Source organism: Sinocyclocheilus rhinocerous, unplaced genomic scaffold (assembly GCF_001515625.1).
Source record: "Sinocyclocheilus rhinocerous isolate Xijiao unplaced genomic scaffold, SAMN03320098_v1.1 scaffold548, whole genome shotgun sequence".
NCBI classification, from domain to species: domain Eukaryota; kingdom Metazoa; phylum Chordata; class Actinopteri; order Cypriniformes; family Cyprinidae; genus Sinocyclocheilus; species Sinocyclocheilus rhinocerous.
Window position 1 is genome coordinate 677,641 of NW_015664702.1, and position 19,977 is coordinate 697,617.

Genomic DNA, 19,977 nt, shown 5'->3' on the forward strand with positions numbered 1-19,977 from the left:
CTGTGCAGTCGCTCAAAGGCATTTTATCTTCTCCCTGTACATGCAGCACTGTGTATTATTGTCCGTTATGGTTTTTTATACGCAGGACTCCCCGTTTCGGATTTATGCTGAAGGCGTTTCCTTGCAGAAGGATTGAGCAACACGCTGATATAATGATATCTTTGTGCACTTAGGATTCGAAGCCCTTGTGAGCAAAAATCCCACATATTTATCTTTAAAGGTTATGCACGCAAGATAATAATGCAAATGCACTGAATTCCATTGGAATGGATGTAAATGGATGAAGTGTGACCGAACGCATGTAGGCTTTTCTATATACGTTGACTAATGTGAATTAGCAAGCATTTAGCAATCTGTTCAGAGGCTCAGAAGAGAATCTATAAAGACATGCAAGTCCACTTGTGGTTTCTGAAATCTAATTTGTTGTATTCCTGCTTGATATGAAGCTGACCCGGCTCTTTTCAGAGCCACAGACCGGATCTTTAGACATTACAGTTTGTGAAACGCTCCATCAGAGCTGCTGGATGATGTGCATTAATGTGATGCTAATTGGGAATCCTTCATTTGAACCGGATCATTGATTTGATTATCTAATCTTTTATTTGAATCTTTATATTGACTTGTTGTTCATTGAATTGAATCTTTTACATTTAATCTGTGATTCGAATATTTGAATCAAATCTTCAAATCTTGCATTAAATGTGAAATCGTTCTATTAAAGGAAGAATTTATACACTGTAAAAATTGATTTTTCGAAGTTTAGAATATTGTGGCACATTTGACAAGAAATTGCTATTCTTTTTTTTTTACTTCAGAATTTCATGTTTAATTAAATGTCACTCACCTTTTCTTTGTAATTGTTTGTGAAACTTACTTTAGTTTTTGATTTTTTTTTTCTGAAATAGATTTTTTTAACAATGTGAAAGTCTTTACTGACACTTTTGATTAATTTTAATGCATTTTTGATGAATAAAAATATGAATGATAAGCTAAAAATAATATTGCTAATAAACACATACAGGCTCCATACGCTTGAACGGTAATGTGTATAGAGCAAATTTTTCATTTACCCCTCCCTTATTAATCCAAATTTTGCAATATTTCATGTAATCATTTCATAAAAATTCATTTCTGAGATACGATTCTTCATTCATGGCAGTGATTTTGTGAATAAATCGTTATCTTTGTTCTAAAAAATACAGATTGTACGCATAAATATCTTCTTTTTTTTTTTTTTGAGAGAGAAAAATCTTGCATCAAATGTCAAATATATTACCTTTACTCTTTAGTATAGGGACCAATTCTCACTTTTTTATTCTCACTTTATTCTCTAGTTGCTTATTAGCATGCCTGTTATTAACATATTGGCTGTTTATTAGTACTTATAAAGCACATATTCTGCATGACCATATTCTAACCCTAATCCTACCCAATACCTAAACTTACTTACTATTAATAAGCAGCAAATTAGGAGTTTATTGAGGTAAAAGTCATAGTTGATGGTTTGTTAATGGTATAAGAATTGGACTTTAAAATAAAGTGTGATTGAAATATCACAGTAAAGTGAAAGTATATTGTGGTATTTGTGCCACTGAGCACTAGAGTTTCCATTTCTATTCAGTGCTTTCTATGTCAGTTTGTATATGCTAATTATTTCAAATATTATATATCTTTTTTTAAAAGGTGTCCATTATGAACAATTCTATTAGTCAGTTTAATTCATGAAGACTACTGATCTATTCTGAATCTATTTTGAGATTAATTTGGTCGAATTAAGCGTTGCATTGAGAATAGTTCAAATGAAAGTGTCTAAAATGACACTGAAATGTTTGAAATGTTTCAGTGTGGTATCCGTGCCTCGCATGTTGACGGCAGATTGTCAAACTGGGGCTTGTTTTGGCCGTCGGCCTGTAAGCAGACTCGCAGCTCGAGGGATTTGACGATTGTGACCGGCTGCTGTGAAAAAAGAGGGATTTTATTGGAATCGACTGCTATACTGCCGTTTGATTTGCGACAGGGATATCAGAGCATCACGAGGAAGGCTGCTTTACTTTGATGAAAAATGCAATGTGTTGCATGCTTCGAAACATGGAAATGACCTGGTTTGTGCTCCTGCATATCATCTCGCATGTTGAACCTCATATTTCTGCTCCATCCCTGCCAGGCATTTCTTCTGCGTGACAGGTTTGTCAAAGTTAAGATAGATTGGTGGTGGAAATATGTAGTGGGCAAACCCGCAGGAACATTTTATTGCTCACAGGTTACTCTTTAATATCTCCACGCTATGGGTACATGAGCATGACTCTGGAATAAATCATTTTGTTGACCTCAAATGCCTACGATCTATACTATTTATTGGCTTGAGGAATTTCATTACTTTTATACATCAGTGCACTTGGGCAGCTCCATTTTAAAGATATGCGACTGGTGATGTTTTTAAAAGAAGTGTCCGTATGAAAAAATTTATTTGAAAGAATATTTTTATGCTCACCAAGGCTGTATTTATTTGATAAATACAGTAAGAACAGTAAAATTGTGAAATATTATTATGAATCAAAATAGCTGTTTTCTATCTGAATGTATGTTAAAATGTAATTTATTCCTGTAATCATACCTGAATTTTCAGCATCATTACTCCAGTCTTCAGTGTCACGTGATCCTTCAGAAATCATTCTAATATGCTGATTTGCTGCTCAAGAAACATTTCTGATTATTATCAGTGTTGAAAACAGTTGTGCTGCTTCATATTTTTGTGGAAACCATGATCTATTTTATTTATTTATTTTGATTATTTTAATGAACACCAAACTTTTGAACTGTAATGTCTAATTTAGAAGAAATTTCTCCCTCCCTTATTAATCCAAATTTCACAATATTTAATTTAGTCTTTGGTGTTTCTTCATTTACAGCGCTTTTGTATATAAATCTTCTTCTTTGGTATACACATTTACAGACTTGCTGACTGTACAAATAAATATCAAATTAATTGAAAATATGTTTAGGTTTTTATGAGAAGTTGTAAAGTTTTTTTTTTTTTTCTTTTTTTTTTTTTCTTGATTTTAAAATCTTGTATAATGGAAATTAAATCTGAAAAGACAAGGCACTCTTAAAAATAAGAAAGGAAAAAATCTATCTGTCTGTCTGTCTGTCTGTCTGTCTGTCTGTCCGTCCGTCCGTCCGTCCGTCCGTCCGTCCGTCTGTCATATGAAGAGAAAATCACCTATTTTTCCCTTGATTTTAAAACCGTATATATTGTATTTTAAAAGAGAAAATAAGTCTGAAAGGACAAGCCCAAATTTCACTTTTCTGAAAAAAATGCTTAAATAAAAATAAATTAAAAAAGGAATAATTAAACAAACAAACAAACAAATTAATTAATTAATAGTTTTTTTGCCATTATATGAAGAGCAAATTTGTTTTGTTTTGTTTAGTTTTATTTTTATTTTTTTAATAGGGAAACTTAAATCTGAAAGAGCAAGCCCAAATTTCACTTTTCTGCACTCTTAAAAATGAAGGAAAAATTGCTTAAATAAAAATAATGTAAAAATTAAACAAACTGGTCTGTTCATAGTTTTACAGTGGCAGAGAAGTCAGCAGTGTGGTTCCATTGAACAGAGTTTGTCTTGTTAACCTTTGAGATACAGTATCAAAGCATGAAAATAATCCTGAATCCATGAAATATCCTGCTAGTGTCCCTTGTTCAAAGTCCCATGTGCAACTAGACAGTCTCTGTGTATACTGTGTGAAGCTAATGGCTGATTAGGAATCGTATGAAAACGCTGTCAGCTCACGGTGCGAGTGAGTCTCGCTGTGATGTAATTGCAGACACACTGCGTTCAAAGCTCTCCTGCGCTCCGCATTTGATGTGGGAGTGTAAAACGGGCCGCGTCAGAGCAGCTCCGTTTGATCCTCTCCCTGCACAGTCTTCCAGAAACACTTGTAGCTTTGCAGCGGGAGAGGAAGGGTGTCTGGATTATCACAGACGAGCAGAATGATGAAGACGGAGCAGAGACTAGCTGAAAGTAAGAAAAGAAGCGCTGCTGATCTATTGAAAAGAATAAATGGAGGCGTAAGATTGCTAGTGTACTGCATATTGTATACTGCCTACCCTTTTTACGTTCACTAATCCAGGAAATAAAATGGTTATTTCACATATTTTGTCTTGTATAAAAATAAATAAAAAAATGAATAATTAAACAAACAAACAAACAAATTAATTAATTAATAGCTTTTTTGCCATTATATGAAGAGCAAATTTGTTTTGTTTTGTTTTGTTTTATTTTTATTTTTTTAATAGGGAAACTTAAATCTGAAAGAGCAAGCCCAAATTTCACTTTTCTGCACTCTTAAAAATGAAGGAAAAATTGCTTAAATAAAAATAATGTAAAAATTAAACAAACTGGTCTGTTCATAGTTTTACAGTGGCAGAGAAGTCAGCAGTGTGGTTCCATTGAACAGAGTTTGTCTTGTTAACCTTTGAGATACAGTATCAAAGCATGAAAATAATCCTGAATCCATGAAATATCCTGCTAGTGTCCCTTGTTCAAAGTCCCATGTGCAACTAGACAGTCTCTGTGTATACTGCGTGAAGCTAATGGCTGATTAATAATCGTATGAAAACGCTGTCAGCTCACGGTGCGAGTGAGTCTCGCTGTGATGTAATTGCAGACACACTGCGTTCAAAGCTCTCCTGCGCTCCGCATTTGATGTGGGAGTGTAAAACGGGCCGCGTCAGAGCAGCTCCGTTTGATCCTCTCCCTGCACAGTCTTCCAGAAACACTTGTAGCTTTGCAGCGGGAGAGGAAGGGTGTCTGGATTATCACAGACGAGCAGAATGATGAAGACGAAGCAGAGACTAGCTGAAAGTAAGAAAAGAAGCGCTGCTGATCTATTGAAAAGAATAAATGGAGGCGTAAGATTGCTAGTGTACTGCATATTGTATACTGCCTACCCTTTTTACGTTCACTAATCCAGGAAATAAAATGGTTATTTCACATATTTTGTCTTGTGTAAAAATGTACAAACTCTTGGCAGTCCAATTCTGAGTTAAGAAAATAATGTATTTTATACTGCACATTTTGGAATTATTATTATTGTCATTGTCATTATTATATCAGTCTGCAGGGTTTTTCAGTGTTATTTTAATATTTTTTTTCTATATTTATATGAATACTTTTGTATAGTATATTTGAATTGAGCTTTTCATTTTAAGTTTTATTTTGATTTTAATAAATTTTTATCAGTTTTAAAATGTTTTATTAATTGAAAGTAACTATATAAATAATCAGTATCAGAGTTCAAGGTAATTATGGGATTAAGTTTAAATAAGAAATAAAGTCACAATTGTAAGATCTTAAAGGTGCTTTATTAATATTTGGAATTAGCTCTTCATTTTAATTTAAATTTTTTAGGTTTCCATTTCATGTTTGTTTAACTTTTAGTAATTTTATTGTATGCTTCATTCATTCATTCATTCATTCCTGCTAGTAATTTTAGTACTTAAACTTATTTCAGTTACTTGCCTAGGCAACATTTTTAATTTTTCATCCAAGATTTATTTTTTATTTTTATTTTTATTTATTTTATTTTTACGCTTAATATAATTTTGTTTTAGTTTTGGTTAATAGTAACAGCACTTAACATATTTAAGTGTCTAAAACAGTAAACTGAAACTAAAGTTAAAATTATTAAAATGATTTTAAATATATATAATTAAGAATTAATCTATGTAAATTATTAAATGATGTAATGTAAATTATTACATTTGTAAACATTTTCAGTAATTGAAGTAAGTGGTTTTTTTTTTGTCATCAGAGAAGGTAATTAGTTTAAAATAAGAAATAAAATCACCTGTAAGACCTAAAGTCACAATTAAGAGAAATATCCTTGCAATTGTAAAACATAAACTAACAATAAAGATTTTTTACTCTGAAGCAGGAGAAATATCTGAGTGCACATTTGTTGTATATTCCTTTTTTTTAGGTTTTCAGATTTTCACTCTTAGACCTCTTGTAATAGTCAAATCTCTATGAGTGTGAGACTTGAAGTGTGACATGTCACATGCTGCAGTCGTAGTTATAAAGCAACACTGTCAGGTTTGTTCAGAGCAATCAACACATGTCCTTTTGGATCTCAGCGAGAAACTCGACGGCCGCCGTGTGTTTCCAGTTGACCGTCTGCCTCCTTTCTGCACGGCCTTGACCTTCGGAGAGCCGCCTCCGTGTGATGGACAGAAGATGTCTGGCGTACAAGCTCTGAGTCAAGTGTACAGATAGAGAATGACATGCAATTATCAGAGACGGCTGCAAGTAGATATATGTCTGCCCTGAAGGCTAGCTGATGTGAGAATGCTGTCGCTCGAGGTCCGTCAACGAGTGTCTTGCACCCATATTGACATTGAAAATGGACGTGCATTGAGCACATGCAATGCTTTTGCGAATAGCTCACCCCAATGTGCTTTAAAAGACACGTTTGACCTGTTGTCAATGCGGTTCTTCACTCTGAAAACCACTTTAAGTGTGGCAAGAACCATGCAGACCCTTTCAATACCCAGCAGAGGTCCTTTCATAGATTATGAGTGCATAGTACAGCGTCCCGCTAGAAAATATTTCTACTCGCTTCTCGATTTCTTCCAGCAGCTTGCAAAGCAACTCTCGAATGCAATGCAGTATAGTCAGGACTAACTTCCTTCCATTTCTATTTCTCCTGCAGGTCAATATATCTCCAGGTTGCAGTAAAGCATTGACTAAAATGCTGTACTGTCCATACTGTGGAGGAATGCCAGGCCTCAAACCCTGCGCCAACTACTGCCAAAACGTCATGCGGGGCTGCCTGGCCAACCAAGCGGACCTGGACCCGGAGTGGAACCTCTTCATCGGTAAGAGCCGCTTTTCTGTTTCCGGCTCGGGTTTTCAAATATCGATTTCTCCGTTTGGATTGCTGCCCGATGGATTTTTGAGCTTCTGTAAGAAATGATTCCCAGTATTTAGAGACTGTTTGGATAGATATTTTGGCTTTATATTCATAGTTTTATATAAACAGGAAATTTGTTCTTTTGCTTTCTTTTGCTTGCTTTCACAAGTAGTGTCTTATTCTGAATGAATCATTTCATCTGAGTGCACACTAATGGTATTTTCTTTTTTTTTTTTTTATTATTATCAAACATTTACATTTATGCATTTGGCAGACACTTTTTTTAAATCATAAGTTATACATTTGATTAGTTAGTGCTTTCCCTGTGAATTAAACCCGTTTCAAATGGGTTTAATAAAATTTTAGTATTTAGTAAATATTTATTTTTGTTAATATTGTAAATTAGATTTTATGTTTTCACTTTAATTTTAGAGAACGTTTAGCAATTTGGTTGTGTTTTTATACGTTTTTTTATCACTTTTTTCAAATATACGTCTACAGTATATTATAACCAGGGGCGCCGCTATGGTTTTTGGGGGGGGGGGGGTTTCTGGGCCCCCTCTCCCTCGCTGGGCTCTTGAAAACGTCCTGACCTTTCCCCCGTTACGGCACCCCTGATTATAACATCTATTATTAGTATTTATACATTTTTATTTCTTTAATTTGTGATTTGCTTCCATTTCCATACTCATTATTTGAGTATTTTGTAAATATTTATTTTTTTAATATTTTAAATTATATTTGATATTTATGTTGTTTTCAGTATTTTTTGTTTTTATCTTTAATATATATATATATAATAAAATCTTTGGCACATTCAACATATTAAGATTTTTAAATCTGTTGTTTTGTTTTTTGTTTTGTTTTGTTTTGTTTTGTTTTGTTTTGAGACTGCATATATATTTCTGTAGGATCACATCTCTCGAAGGAACTCAGTGTAATCATTGTATTGTATTGTATTGATAGGTGGTCCGAACAAAGAGTTTTAGTTTTTGGTCCAGTAGATTTACTTTTTTTTCCTGCTAAACATTTGTATTTTAGTGCATCACAATCTTTTGCCAACTCACATAGAGTTCTGGCTCCATTCTGGTGTTTTATGTCACATTGCTGAAGTAAAACGGGTTGTGAATGTCATTTCATGTTGTTTTAGAGATTTAGAAATGCAAAAGCGAGAGCTTGTTTGATTTCAGAAACACTGCTAATTGCTCACCGGTGGTTTGCACCTCCTAAAGCTGCTCAGTTCTGCTGAATGTTTAATGCATTTCCGTTGATGGCACATAAATGTAGTTTGAGTGATGGTTCGGCTTGATTCATATGACTTATAGGTGCTAGCTTTAGCAGCTTAATTCCATCCACCCACAGAAACGACTGCAGAGACGGTCCATAAAAGGTCTGCAACATACTCAGTGCAATGTGAAAATGCATGCGTTTGTATAACTTAGAAAGTGAAACTATTTAAATTTGTGAATAATGCATTTAATGCATGTTATTTTTTTAGGCTAAATGTCCTGATGTGGCGTGCATTTGGTTTGCCTTTCTTGTGTTGTATTTTTCAGAGCTAATTTTCTGCGCTATAGATTTTAAATCAGTATTTCGCTCCCCCGCTGAGAGATATCGACTGGCTTTATGGTGCCGCAGTTCGATTAGCAAAAGAGGATAATTCATTTTGTTTTGAATATTTGTAGAAAGCTAGTTCTTGTTTGAAATAGCATGGATTTGTGCGCCGGGCTCGGATGGGCCGTCATAGGGACTGACCTTTGCTCCATGTGGCATACGTGGTATTTCCCTGCAGCCTCTGTTGATGTGCCCTTCTCACCTGCATTGATTGGCAGGCCTGTGAAGACATTCAGACGGCGTCTCGCGCAGCTCTGGCCTCATTCACTGTATCGATTGTAGAAATCGTGTGGTTTACCAAACTTTCACAGAACCAGTCTGGGAAGGCCTTTTGGAAATTGGCAGTATTGAGCTGATTGCGTCGACCGGAATTGTTTTTTTAAGGGATGATGCCAATAGCGCTAACTCAAGGGCATATATATGTGATATGGGTTAATGTAGTGTAATTATAGCAATTCCCAGAGGAAAAGCTGCTCTTTTATACTTCAGGAGAGTTAGTGGAGCTCTCGTGCATGTTTCTGTATCAACTTTGGCTCAGATGCTTCTCCTAGCATGCATGAAAAAAGTGTAGAGCTGGAAAATGAATGTGGATTGCAGCTCAGATCAGAGAAATGTTCATGTTGAGGGCTCTGATTTTTGATTGCAGATATTATTCACATCTCCTTAGATCTCTTTTGAAATTGTAGTAGATATTACTAAAATAAAATAAAATAAAGTTTCAGCTAGTTGCCAAAGCAACATTTATTTAGTGTAACTTGATGTACTAAAATAACTAAAACAAATACAATTCAGAAAATAATAATAATAATATATACATAATAAAAATGACAAAATACACAACAAAATGACTAAAAATATACTAAAAACAAAATAGAAAAATAGAAAAGAAATGACTATAATGGTATTTGAATAATACAAAAAAATACACTACTACAAGCTCAGATCAGAGAAATGTTCATGTTGAGGGCTCTGATTTTTGATTGCAGATATTATTCACATCTCCTTAGATCTCTTTTGAAATTGTAGTAGATATAAAATAAAATAGAGTTTCAGCTAGTTGCCAAAGCAACATTTATTTAGTGTAACTTGATGTACTAAAATAACTAAAACAAATACAATTCAGAAAATAATAATAATAATATATACATAATAAAAATGACAAAATACACAACAAAATGACTAAAAATATACTAAAAACAAAATAGAAAAATAGAAAAGAAATGACTATAATGGTATTTGAATAATACAAAAAAATACACTACTACATGACTAAAAATAAAGTTATTATTAATCATTTAAAGTTAGTTAAAGTTTCTGGACATGGTACATATATAACTTTCAAAAATTCAGCTTTACTGTAATTGCCAAAACTTATATTTAATAGTTTTTGTTGTTGTTGTTGTAATGATAACAACACAATTGGACAATTGTGAATACTGTAGGAAGTCTAAAAATAAGAAATTTAATCACAATTGTAATATCTTAAAGGCAGAGTAAGTGATTTTTCAAAAACACTTTAGAAAACTGATTCGGGCCGAATCGCAAAACAAACTTGTAGCCAATCAGCAATAAGGGGCGTGTCTACTCGTGATGTGGAGGAGAGCGCGTTCAGTGCATGGGACGGACATTAGCCGAGCCGAGCGACAGAAAGATAGGCGTATGTATGTGTGGGGTGGAGCTATCAAAATAGGGGCAAGACCCTTTTGGGGTAGGGGCGTGTTTGTTTTGGTGATTTCAAATATCAACATTGGCTACCAGAAATCACTTACTCTGCCTTTAAGATAAATAAACTTTCAATTGCATAACTGAAGTGGATATAGTTATTATACTGATCTATTGTATTTTTTTTATATGCAATAGATGCATGTTGAATTTACATATTCAGGCATCTTGTATTAAAACAACTCTATTTGCGTACATCTTTCTTTGATGATCTTTCATTTGCTAATTGTGGTTCGTTAGCTCTCCTCTGAGAAATAATCATATTTTGCGACATATTTAAAGATGAAAGATTCCTACTGTGACACGCTAAAGTTTAAAAGATGTGATTTCACAGAACAAATGTAACCGTTGTGAGAAATTATCTGTTATTAATTTTCTCATAAAGCCGCAGGGGTTTGCATTCATCTCAATTCGAGAGACCGCAGGAGATGTTCTGCCATCATTAGCCTCGAGCTGCAAAAAAACCCCGAGCGATCGGTGATCACGCTGTTTGGGAAGAAAACAGACGGCTGTGGCATTTCATCAGAGCCAATGAGTTAGAGTTTCACAGGAAATGAGAAACATCAGGCCGCTGGTTTATTCTTATCCTGATGAATACGCCACCTCTGGTCTGGGGTCAGACGGCCGAGGAAGTATCATTTCAGCTTCATCCTATGAGCATTGGTCTCTTTCGGCTTCTGAGGCTCAATTATGCTGCATGATGTCTGAAAGGTTTCGTGTGCACAAGGACACGTTCACTGCAGAAAGGGTTTGTTTACTGACGCACATTAGATCCTGAACTTATAAGTGCATGGACACGGTTTATGAATTATACAATGATCAGGGCGAGATTCTATGCAGTGCATTATGGAGATCTCTAGTCAAACTCTATAAAGTTACTGTATGTGTGATGACTTATTTTTCTTTCTTATTGGTTGAGATGTACATATATACAGTGAAATGCCACTGAACACAAACAATGACATGAAGACAAGCTTTAAATGGCCAAATCTGGTATGTATAAATGACTTTGCAAAGAATTTGAGTGAATTTCTATGCAGTGCATTCAAAAGCATTTTATCTGATCATGTGCTGCAAAAATTACAATATAGCATATATACTGAAAAGAAAATCGAATTGCTAGTAAATTTTGAAATTGATTGCAACAGCAAGTAACATGTTAAATTAAATGTTAAATTCAAATAGAAAGAAATACTGAATTTTATTTCAGCTAGCTACCAAGAAACAATTGCCATTGTCATTTACTTAAACTGAAATAAAAATGTATATATATACAAAACGAATATCTAAAACTTTTACTATAATTAAGATGAAAAATATAAAATATAAACATTTATAAACATAGAAATATAAGCAGAAACATTGATTAATTAATAAAGTATACATTTATAATAATAAATATATAAATAATTAATTCATAAATATAAGCATTCATTAATTACGACAAAATGTCAAGTGACAAATTGAATTAAGCATGCAATTTTAACTAGGAAGACTGAATTTTTTTTACTTCAGCTAGTTTGTCAACCATTTGTGACCACGGACCACAAAACCAGTCATAAGGGTCAATTTTTTCTGAAAATCTGGAATCTGAGGGTGCAAAAAAAAAAATGAAATCAAAATATTGAGAAAATCGCCTTTAAAGTTGTCCAAATGAAGTTCTTAGCAATGCATATTACTAATCAAAAATTAAGTTTTGATATATTTACGGTAGGACATTTACAAAATATATTCATGGAACATGATTTTTACTTAATATCCTAATGATTTTTGGAATGAAAGAAAAATCGATAATTTTGACCCATACAATGTATTGTTGGCTATTGCTGCAAATATACCCGTGCTATTTATTACTGGTTTTGTGCTCCAGGGTCACATTTGTCATTTTCATTTAGTTTATGTTTATGTGCTATAATTACTACAACTAAAAGTGAATTAAAACAGAAACTATTACAAATCATTTAAACTATTTTCTATGTTTTCTCTTTTCTATTTTTATTCAAACTACTTTTATTTGTTTTTACAGTGTATCTGGTTGTGAGGGAAATTTTAAAGACAAAATCATCATCTTATTCACTTTGTTTCACATGCTTTCATTTATTTCAGCATTTCTCAATACTAGCATGAGAAGGGTTATTTATAAAGCTCCTTTCATGCAAACAGCACTGCAGGGACAACACAAGATCAGATGTAAGGAACAACATACAAAGCATCTGATGTTAAAACACTTCCATTAGAGTAAAGTGAGCGCTTTGGCGTCTTTGAAGCATTAGTATTGCTGAGACTCGGCAGCTACTGAAACGTGAGATTAAAATATTTCATTTTAATGATGGTGTAGTAGAAAATGTTGCATAACGTCTTAAGAAAAATAAAACATGCAAGTGCAGTAATTTGAGTTTATATTCGTGTTGAGTTTTTGATTGTAATCCCTCCTTGACCTCATGGAAAGGTCCCGCTGTTATATAATCACATCAACAGCAAACTCAATGTAAGCCACGCTGATTAAATGCATAGATTTGCTGAGCTGTATCGATCCTCAAGGGGAAATTCAGGAAGGAACACTTTGACCTGAATGTGATATGAACTTGGCCTTAAATGAGGTGAATATGAGCTTCTGCAGTGATTGTAGGTGCTACTGGGTAAAATATGATCATTTTACATACTTATACAGAGTTAGTAGATGTTATGCCTCAAAGTGATGCATATACTTCAATAACCCGTAAAGTCTGTCTATGATTGCCAAGAAAAAGAGTGCATTGGTATGCATTTATTTACATGTATTTATTTATGTTTAGCAGATTTTTTAAGTTAATTGAGGGAGGTAATAATATACATTTAAAGAAATTAATATTTTTATTCATCAAGGATGCATTAAATTGATTAAAAGTGACAGTTAAGACATTTTTAATGTTACATGAGATTTATATTTCAAATAAATGCTGTTCTTTCGAACTTTCTATTCATCTGTGAATCCTGAGGGGGAAAAAAACTTCACGGTTTTAACAAAAATATAAAGCAGCAATATTGATAATAATCAGAAATGTTTCTTGAGCAGCAAATCAGCATATTAGAATAATTTCTGAAGATCATGTGACACTGAAGACTGGAATGTAATGATGCTGAATATTCAGCTTTGATCACAGAAATAAATTACAATTTACAATACATATTTGCATACATTTACAAACAGTTATTTTAAATTGTAATAATATTTCACAATATTACTCTATTTTTTGTAAACAAATATATGCAGTCTTAGTGAGCAGAAGAGATTTGTAAAAAAAAAGAAAAGAATAGTGTAATTAAAATTATTTTAAAAATAGTATAACTTAAATATATATCACGATGCACTAAATTAACTAGAAATGGAATAAAATTGAAAACAACTAATAATAGTAAAATTACTTTTATTATGAAGCTATTATGACGTATTGTATATTAAGAAATTGATTTGATCAAAGTCAAAAATATTTAACTTGTTTGACTTTAAATGAAAAAAAAAAAGAATTAGAAAATTCAGCTTTTTTACTGTATATTTAATCACACAAATGCAGACTTGGTGAAAATTAGATATTTTTTTATAACATTTAAAAATCAGTACCTACAGTAATTTATACCTGCCATTCGCTCACAAGTGTAATTTTGAGCTGTTTTACAGTGGATTTGAACGTGTCTCATCCAATCAGACAGAAAACACTCTTTGACCGTCTGAGAGTAAAGAAAAGCGGATGTTTAGTAAGTTTGAGCGCTGTGGTGTGTGTGTGATTTTTTCAGCTCAGAAGTGGCATTAGGATGTGATTAGGGATTTGTTGAATGTGTGAGCGATGCTGGCCACATCTGTGTGCGGCTCTCCCTCATGGATGACTGACACGACCACCGGAATACATGTAGAGTCGTGAAGCATCTCAGCGAGAGACTACCACACACACACACACACACACACACACACACTAGGCTGCATATTAAGAGCTGTTAGGTGTGTAATGTAAAGTGCTCTACAGTGATGTGCTCAAACACTGAAGTGCACTACACTGACACACTCAGCTAACAAGACAAGAGTGACTTTGACCCAATACTGTCCTTTCCCAGAGGAAAATATCATCATTCAGCTCAGATCATGAGATGAGTTCATACTGAAATCTACCATGCATGTTTCATTGGAGAAATACATCTGACCACCAAATTAAAAAAAAAAAAAGGCTTAAAATGTGTCTGTCTTTCTGTGTATTTATTTATTTTTGTGAAAATTACTAAATACTTATATTATGAAATTCTTTACGTTTGAATGCATAATTTATTAGGAAATGTATTTGTTTAAAAAGTCAAACATATTTTATTTGTTTGACTTTAAATAAATAAAAAAAGAAAATAATAATTACACCAGCAACATTTGTTAAAATTGCATTGTAATGTAACCATATATACATACGTACATACATACATACATATTTAAATATTTATTTATTTATTGCTGAGAGGATATATGAAATGCAACTGCTGTATATATTTCTTATCTATCTATCTATCTATCTATCTATCTATCTATCTATCTATCTATCTATCTTCTATCTGTCTGTCTGTCTATCTATATCTCTGTCTGTCTGTCTGTCTGTAAGGAAAACATAGTCTCTCTATGTTTTTTTTTTTTTTGCATTAATCAGTGAATGCTAAACATGAATCATCTCTTTATTTTATGCAGAGCCAGCGATAACATCCTGTCTTGGTATCATATTTTCCTTCATGCATTGGGTTAATTACAAAGGCTAATTAAGATTTAGGCCTGTGTTGTCCTTTGGTGAGTCCTTTGTCACCACAATGTAAGTGATCCGCATTGATTTTATTTGCTCATTTCTTTTTAATTGCATGGCTTTGTCTCCATGTGAAATAGGAGCTTGCTGCAACCTCACAATTCATGAAAATGTAAGTCAATATTATTTGCTTCCCTTTCATGTGGTGACCTTTTGCATAAGATACAAATTAAGAGTGAATTGCAGTAGACTTTAGAAAGGCTTAAATGGCAATAATGATGCATTTAAGAGGATCTCACATCAACAAGCATTATATTATATTATATTATATTATATTATATTATATTGAGAGTAAGTACAATACAACTATAATTTAAATAGATTAAAAATGTGTTACAAATGTATAAATAATATGCAATGCATATACATAAAGCTATATATACACTGCAAATTTTATTTTTTCCCTTGTCTTTTTATTGCAAGTTAAACCATTCATTCATTCATTCATTCATTTTAATTTCATTTTAGGTGAAAACAAAAGATAGGTATTAAGTAAAATTCATGTATAAAGCCATACATACAATAGCAAGAGTGATTTAATTGTATTGCTTTTATAAATTGCTTTTTAATAATTGCTTTTATTGCAATTTAAACATTTTATTTTACAATTCATTAATTCTTGCCTAAGTAAAACAAATGTTTTATAGTGTGGATGTATAGTGTGATTTGCCATTATTTATTAATCTTAATAAATTGTTATGTTACGTTATGTTATGTTGTGTTGTGTTAAGTTATTATTTGATTGGATTGTGAAAATGAGGCCATTGTTTTAAAATTATTTTCCCCTCCTGCATGGGCCTTGATTACATAAAAATAATAGAAAATGTGTTTCAGAGATATAGAAAGAATCATTTTGATTTCATGTTGGCCATCCCATAATAATGAAAGCGCGAGGCTGTCATTGAGAATGTGTTGGCGTCTCTGGAGTCCATCGTCTGTCCTCTCAGCACATTAAGCTCTATTTAAGGGCTGTGTTTCTTCTGTCTCTATCGCTTTTACCTCTGCTGTTGAACACACTCAGTCCTGGCTGCTGTACTTGAGCGAGCTCTATCTCTCTCCTCGTCCTCTTCCGAGTGATTGAGTCACAGATGGTAAATGGTGACAGATATGACAGGTACAAACCAGATCCTGAACCCCTGGCTGACAGAAAAACAGCCGAGGACCGAAAGACGAACTGCTCAGAAACGCGCCTGGTGTTCATAGACACGTCTCACTGCTGCTCGACTGAGTGGGTGGGATTCCTCCTGCGGTTTGTTATTAAGAAAGATGGCATTTGTAGATTGCGCTGCTGTTTTTTGAAGCCAAACCCTCACTGAGAGTTTCTACCGCTGCTGCTTTGTCACTCGGGTTGTTTTAGGAGCTGTCAGTCGACGTTTGCGTTTGTTTTGTATTAAAGGTGGTCAAAAATCTTGTTCAAAGGCTCCTTGTCCTAAAATATGTTGTAAGAACGTTTTGCTAACATCCTCGTTACATTATAAAAAACGTTATTTCTAAACAATTTTTTTTTTTTTTTGTTCAAACTTTTTTTGGGGGGGCTATGTTAGAGTAAATGTTAAAGGAAAGTTCAGTGTTATCAGTTTGCAAACATTATGGGAAAGTTACTTTTGAATGTTCTCTGAACCGTCTGAGTTTTAAAACGTGAGACGAACATCCAACTAAAATGTTTCAGAAGAACGTTCCTAACATTTTGAGAACATTAATAAAGACCAGAAAACTTTGAACAAACATTCTATTAACGTTCTGAGAACATTTCCTTTTAACTTTTAAGTTTTATTATTTTTAAACATGTCTAAGTGATTTTATATATATATATATAAATGTTTTAGTTTACTTAATTTATTTGTTAATTTTAGTTTACTTAATTTTAGTTATTTGCTTATTTTAGTAATTAATTTTGACAACTAAATTAAAGTAAGTTTAAGGTTTTTACATGTTTTTAATATGTCAATATCGTTTATTTATTTATTTGTGTGTTTGTTTGTTTGTTTGTTTGTTTGTTTGTTTGTTTTAGTTTACTTAATTTTAGTTATTTATTTTTGGCAACTCAGTGATATAAAGTAAATTTAAGGTTTTTAAGTTTTTTTTATATGTCAATATCATTTGTTTTTGTTTGTTTGTTTGTTTATTTATTCATTTTAGTTTACTTAATTTTAGTTATTTGCTTATTTTAGTTATTTATTTTTGGCAACTAAATGAAATAAAGTAAGCTTAAGGTTTTTATGTTTTTTATGTCAGTATCAATTATTTATTTGTGTGTTTGCTTTTTTTTGTGTGTGTGTGTGTGTATGTTAAACACATTCTATTACATATTATTCTATGATATTAATCTGTTATGTTGTGTTCCTTACTATAGACATGAATACATATTTGGTTATGAAAATACACCTTGTAAATGATTTTTCCCGGCGTCATTTAAAATGCCCGGGCCCTGAAGCGGTGCTGTGGGCTATAACCAGCTCCTCTCTCCTCAAATTGGAGAAGAGCCATTCAGACTGGAGAGGAGCTCAGAGGGACTGTGTTCTGACAGAGAGTTGGACTTGAAGTGCAGCTCACAGTTGGGAAAGTCTCTGATTACCGTTCGCATTACTGGGGAGGTTTCGTGATAACCATTTTAATCTTTTGCCAGGGAATGACAGGATCAGTCCAGGATACGATCATGCGATCACATACAGACACACGCAAATTACAGCTACAAATTATGATTGGTCCCTTGATGAAGCGTTGTGTAAAATATGTTACAATACAGTGCAATACAGTACTCATGTTTGCTGCTAGTATTGAACATTGTGCTTATCTTGCCTAATGGCTGTTAAAATGCGTTTAATAGAATGTAGTTAACGCATTTAGAACAGTAAGATTTTTTTTTTATGTTTTTAAAAGAAGTTTCTTCTGTTTACCAAATCTTCGTTTATTTGATCCAAACTAAAGCAAAAACAGTAATATTATGAAATATTTTTACAATTCAAAATAACTGTTTTCTATGTGAATATATGTTAAAAATGTCATTTATTTCTGTGATCAAAGCTGAATTTTCAGCATCATTACTCCAGTCTTCAGTGTCACATGATCTTCAGAAATCATTCTAATATGCTGATTTGCTGCTCAAGAAATATTTCTGATTATTATCAATGTTGAAAACAGTTGTGCTGCTTCATATTTTTGTGGAAACTGTGGTACATTTATTTTCTCAAGAATGTTTAATCAATCAAAAACAGCATTTATTTGAAAAAAAAAATTCTAAATGCTTTTGATCAATTTAATGCATCCTTGCTAAATAAAAGTATTAATTTATTTAAAAACAAACAAAATGTCTCACGAAAATCTCATTTGTATTTTAAAGGTTATATAGATTAAATAAATTGCAAATATATCAAATGTAAAATAATAATAATAATAATAATAATAAATGAAAATAAAAATAGTTTCTCAAAGATACTAAAATAACAAGTTTTTTTTTTCATTTAATACACATATATTAAATGTTAAATGAGCGTGTTATTTTAGTATCTTATACATACCATGAAAGTTATATATATATATATTGAATTCAGTTTTATTTTTGTATTTTACATTTTCATTTTCATTTTAGTTAAAGTTTTAGTAATTGTGTTGAAATAAAATAAGTTTAAGGTTTTTTACATTTTTATTAATTTTTTTATTTTATTTCAAATAATGTTTTTTTTTTTTTTATGGTTTTAGTTTAACCATGCATGACTTTATTTTGTACGCAAACGAATGCTTATTTAAGGAAAAACTAACTAAGAAAGACGTTTTTTTTTTTCTAAAAAAGAAAGAAAGAAAGAAAGAAAGAAAGATCACTTTATATTTTAGTTATTTATTAGAACTCATGAAAAAGTACCCTGCTTAACCCCATTTTATTATCTGAGGTACCTTGAACTACCTTGTAAACATCATGGTTTATGAATATTGTGATCATCCTATACTCGAGAGGACTTAAGCAACTCTAGACTGTAGAAAATAGAAAGTCATTGAAATCCCCCTTAAACTCTGAGTAAAGTCTTGAGTCTGTGTAACATGTGAGATTGATATTTGTCATCTGAATTGGAGTCTGGATGTCTTGGGTCCAGAGGAGTGTCTTGGTAAACAGCTCTTAATGGCTGTTTGCCTTCACCTCCCTCTCATGCAGGTTAAGCTCACACAAACAGCTAGCTTTCGTCATAGGGAGCTGTGGCTCACCTTTGTGTCCACTTCACAGCTAGTGAGCGTTAGCCATTTAATGGAACATCACGATCTGTTTTCCAATGTTGAAAATAGCTATAAAATGCATTTTGAATAGAAAGACAACAGCAGCGGTCGTGCAGAGGATCATATACTGGCCTGAGTTGGGCTGTTGTGCAATGCTGTGTTGTTAAAAACACATTAAATGTGCCTCTGAAAAATAAATCAGAGGGGTTTTGGATCTGTGAATGCTTGAGTAAAGGTTTTGGCCAATGATAACCTGTCCATCTTCCAGAGCATTTTTGTTTTAGCGCGTAACGCTGCTTTCCAAGCGTTTGTGGCTTTTAATTTCAGCAGGAAAGTAGTTGTGTTCTTGCAGGAAGGGTTTAATCAACGTGTTTGCGGTTCAGGCTGTTGAAACACTCTCTCACTCAAATGCTAATGCTAATGAGAGACATTTAGCAGCAAATGTTTTTTCCAATTTTACCCTCAGACCATGATGAAACCCGTTTGTTTTCAGCCAGGCTTCTCTATAACTAAGCACATGGCGTGTTTGTCCTGGTTTATTAAGTGCATAAAGACGTGAGACAAGGACACTCTTGGTGTAAAAAAGAGGATTTTCTTTTCACATATTACCTAGAATATGCAGAAATTGCATATATTTTAGTGTAATATGACAAGTGACTTTTTAAATAAATCCCATTATTTATTCATTCTTTCTTTCTTTCTTTCTTTCTTTCTT

At 32.8% G+C, this 19,977-nt stretch overlaps 1 protein-coding gene across 2 annotated transcripts in view; it reads left to right on the plus strand.

Moving 5' to 3' along the window:
- The window catches only part of LOC107730398 (glypican-6-like), a 206,663-nt gene that overhangs the window by 121,922 nt on the left and 64,764 nt on the right, over positions 1-19,977 (plus strand). For both annotated transcript variants that reach the window (XM_016541239.1, XM_016541240.1), the window contains exon 4: positions 6,712-6,877. In XM_016541239.1, the coding sequence (XP_016396725.1) occupies positions 6,712-6,877 (166 nt within the window). The remainder of the gene's footprint in view (positions 1-6,711; positions 6,878-19,977) is intronic.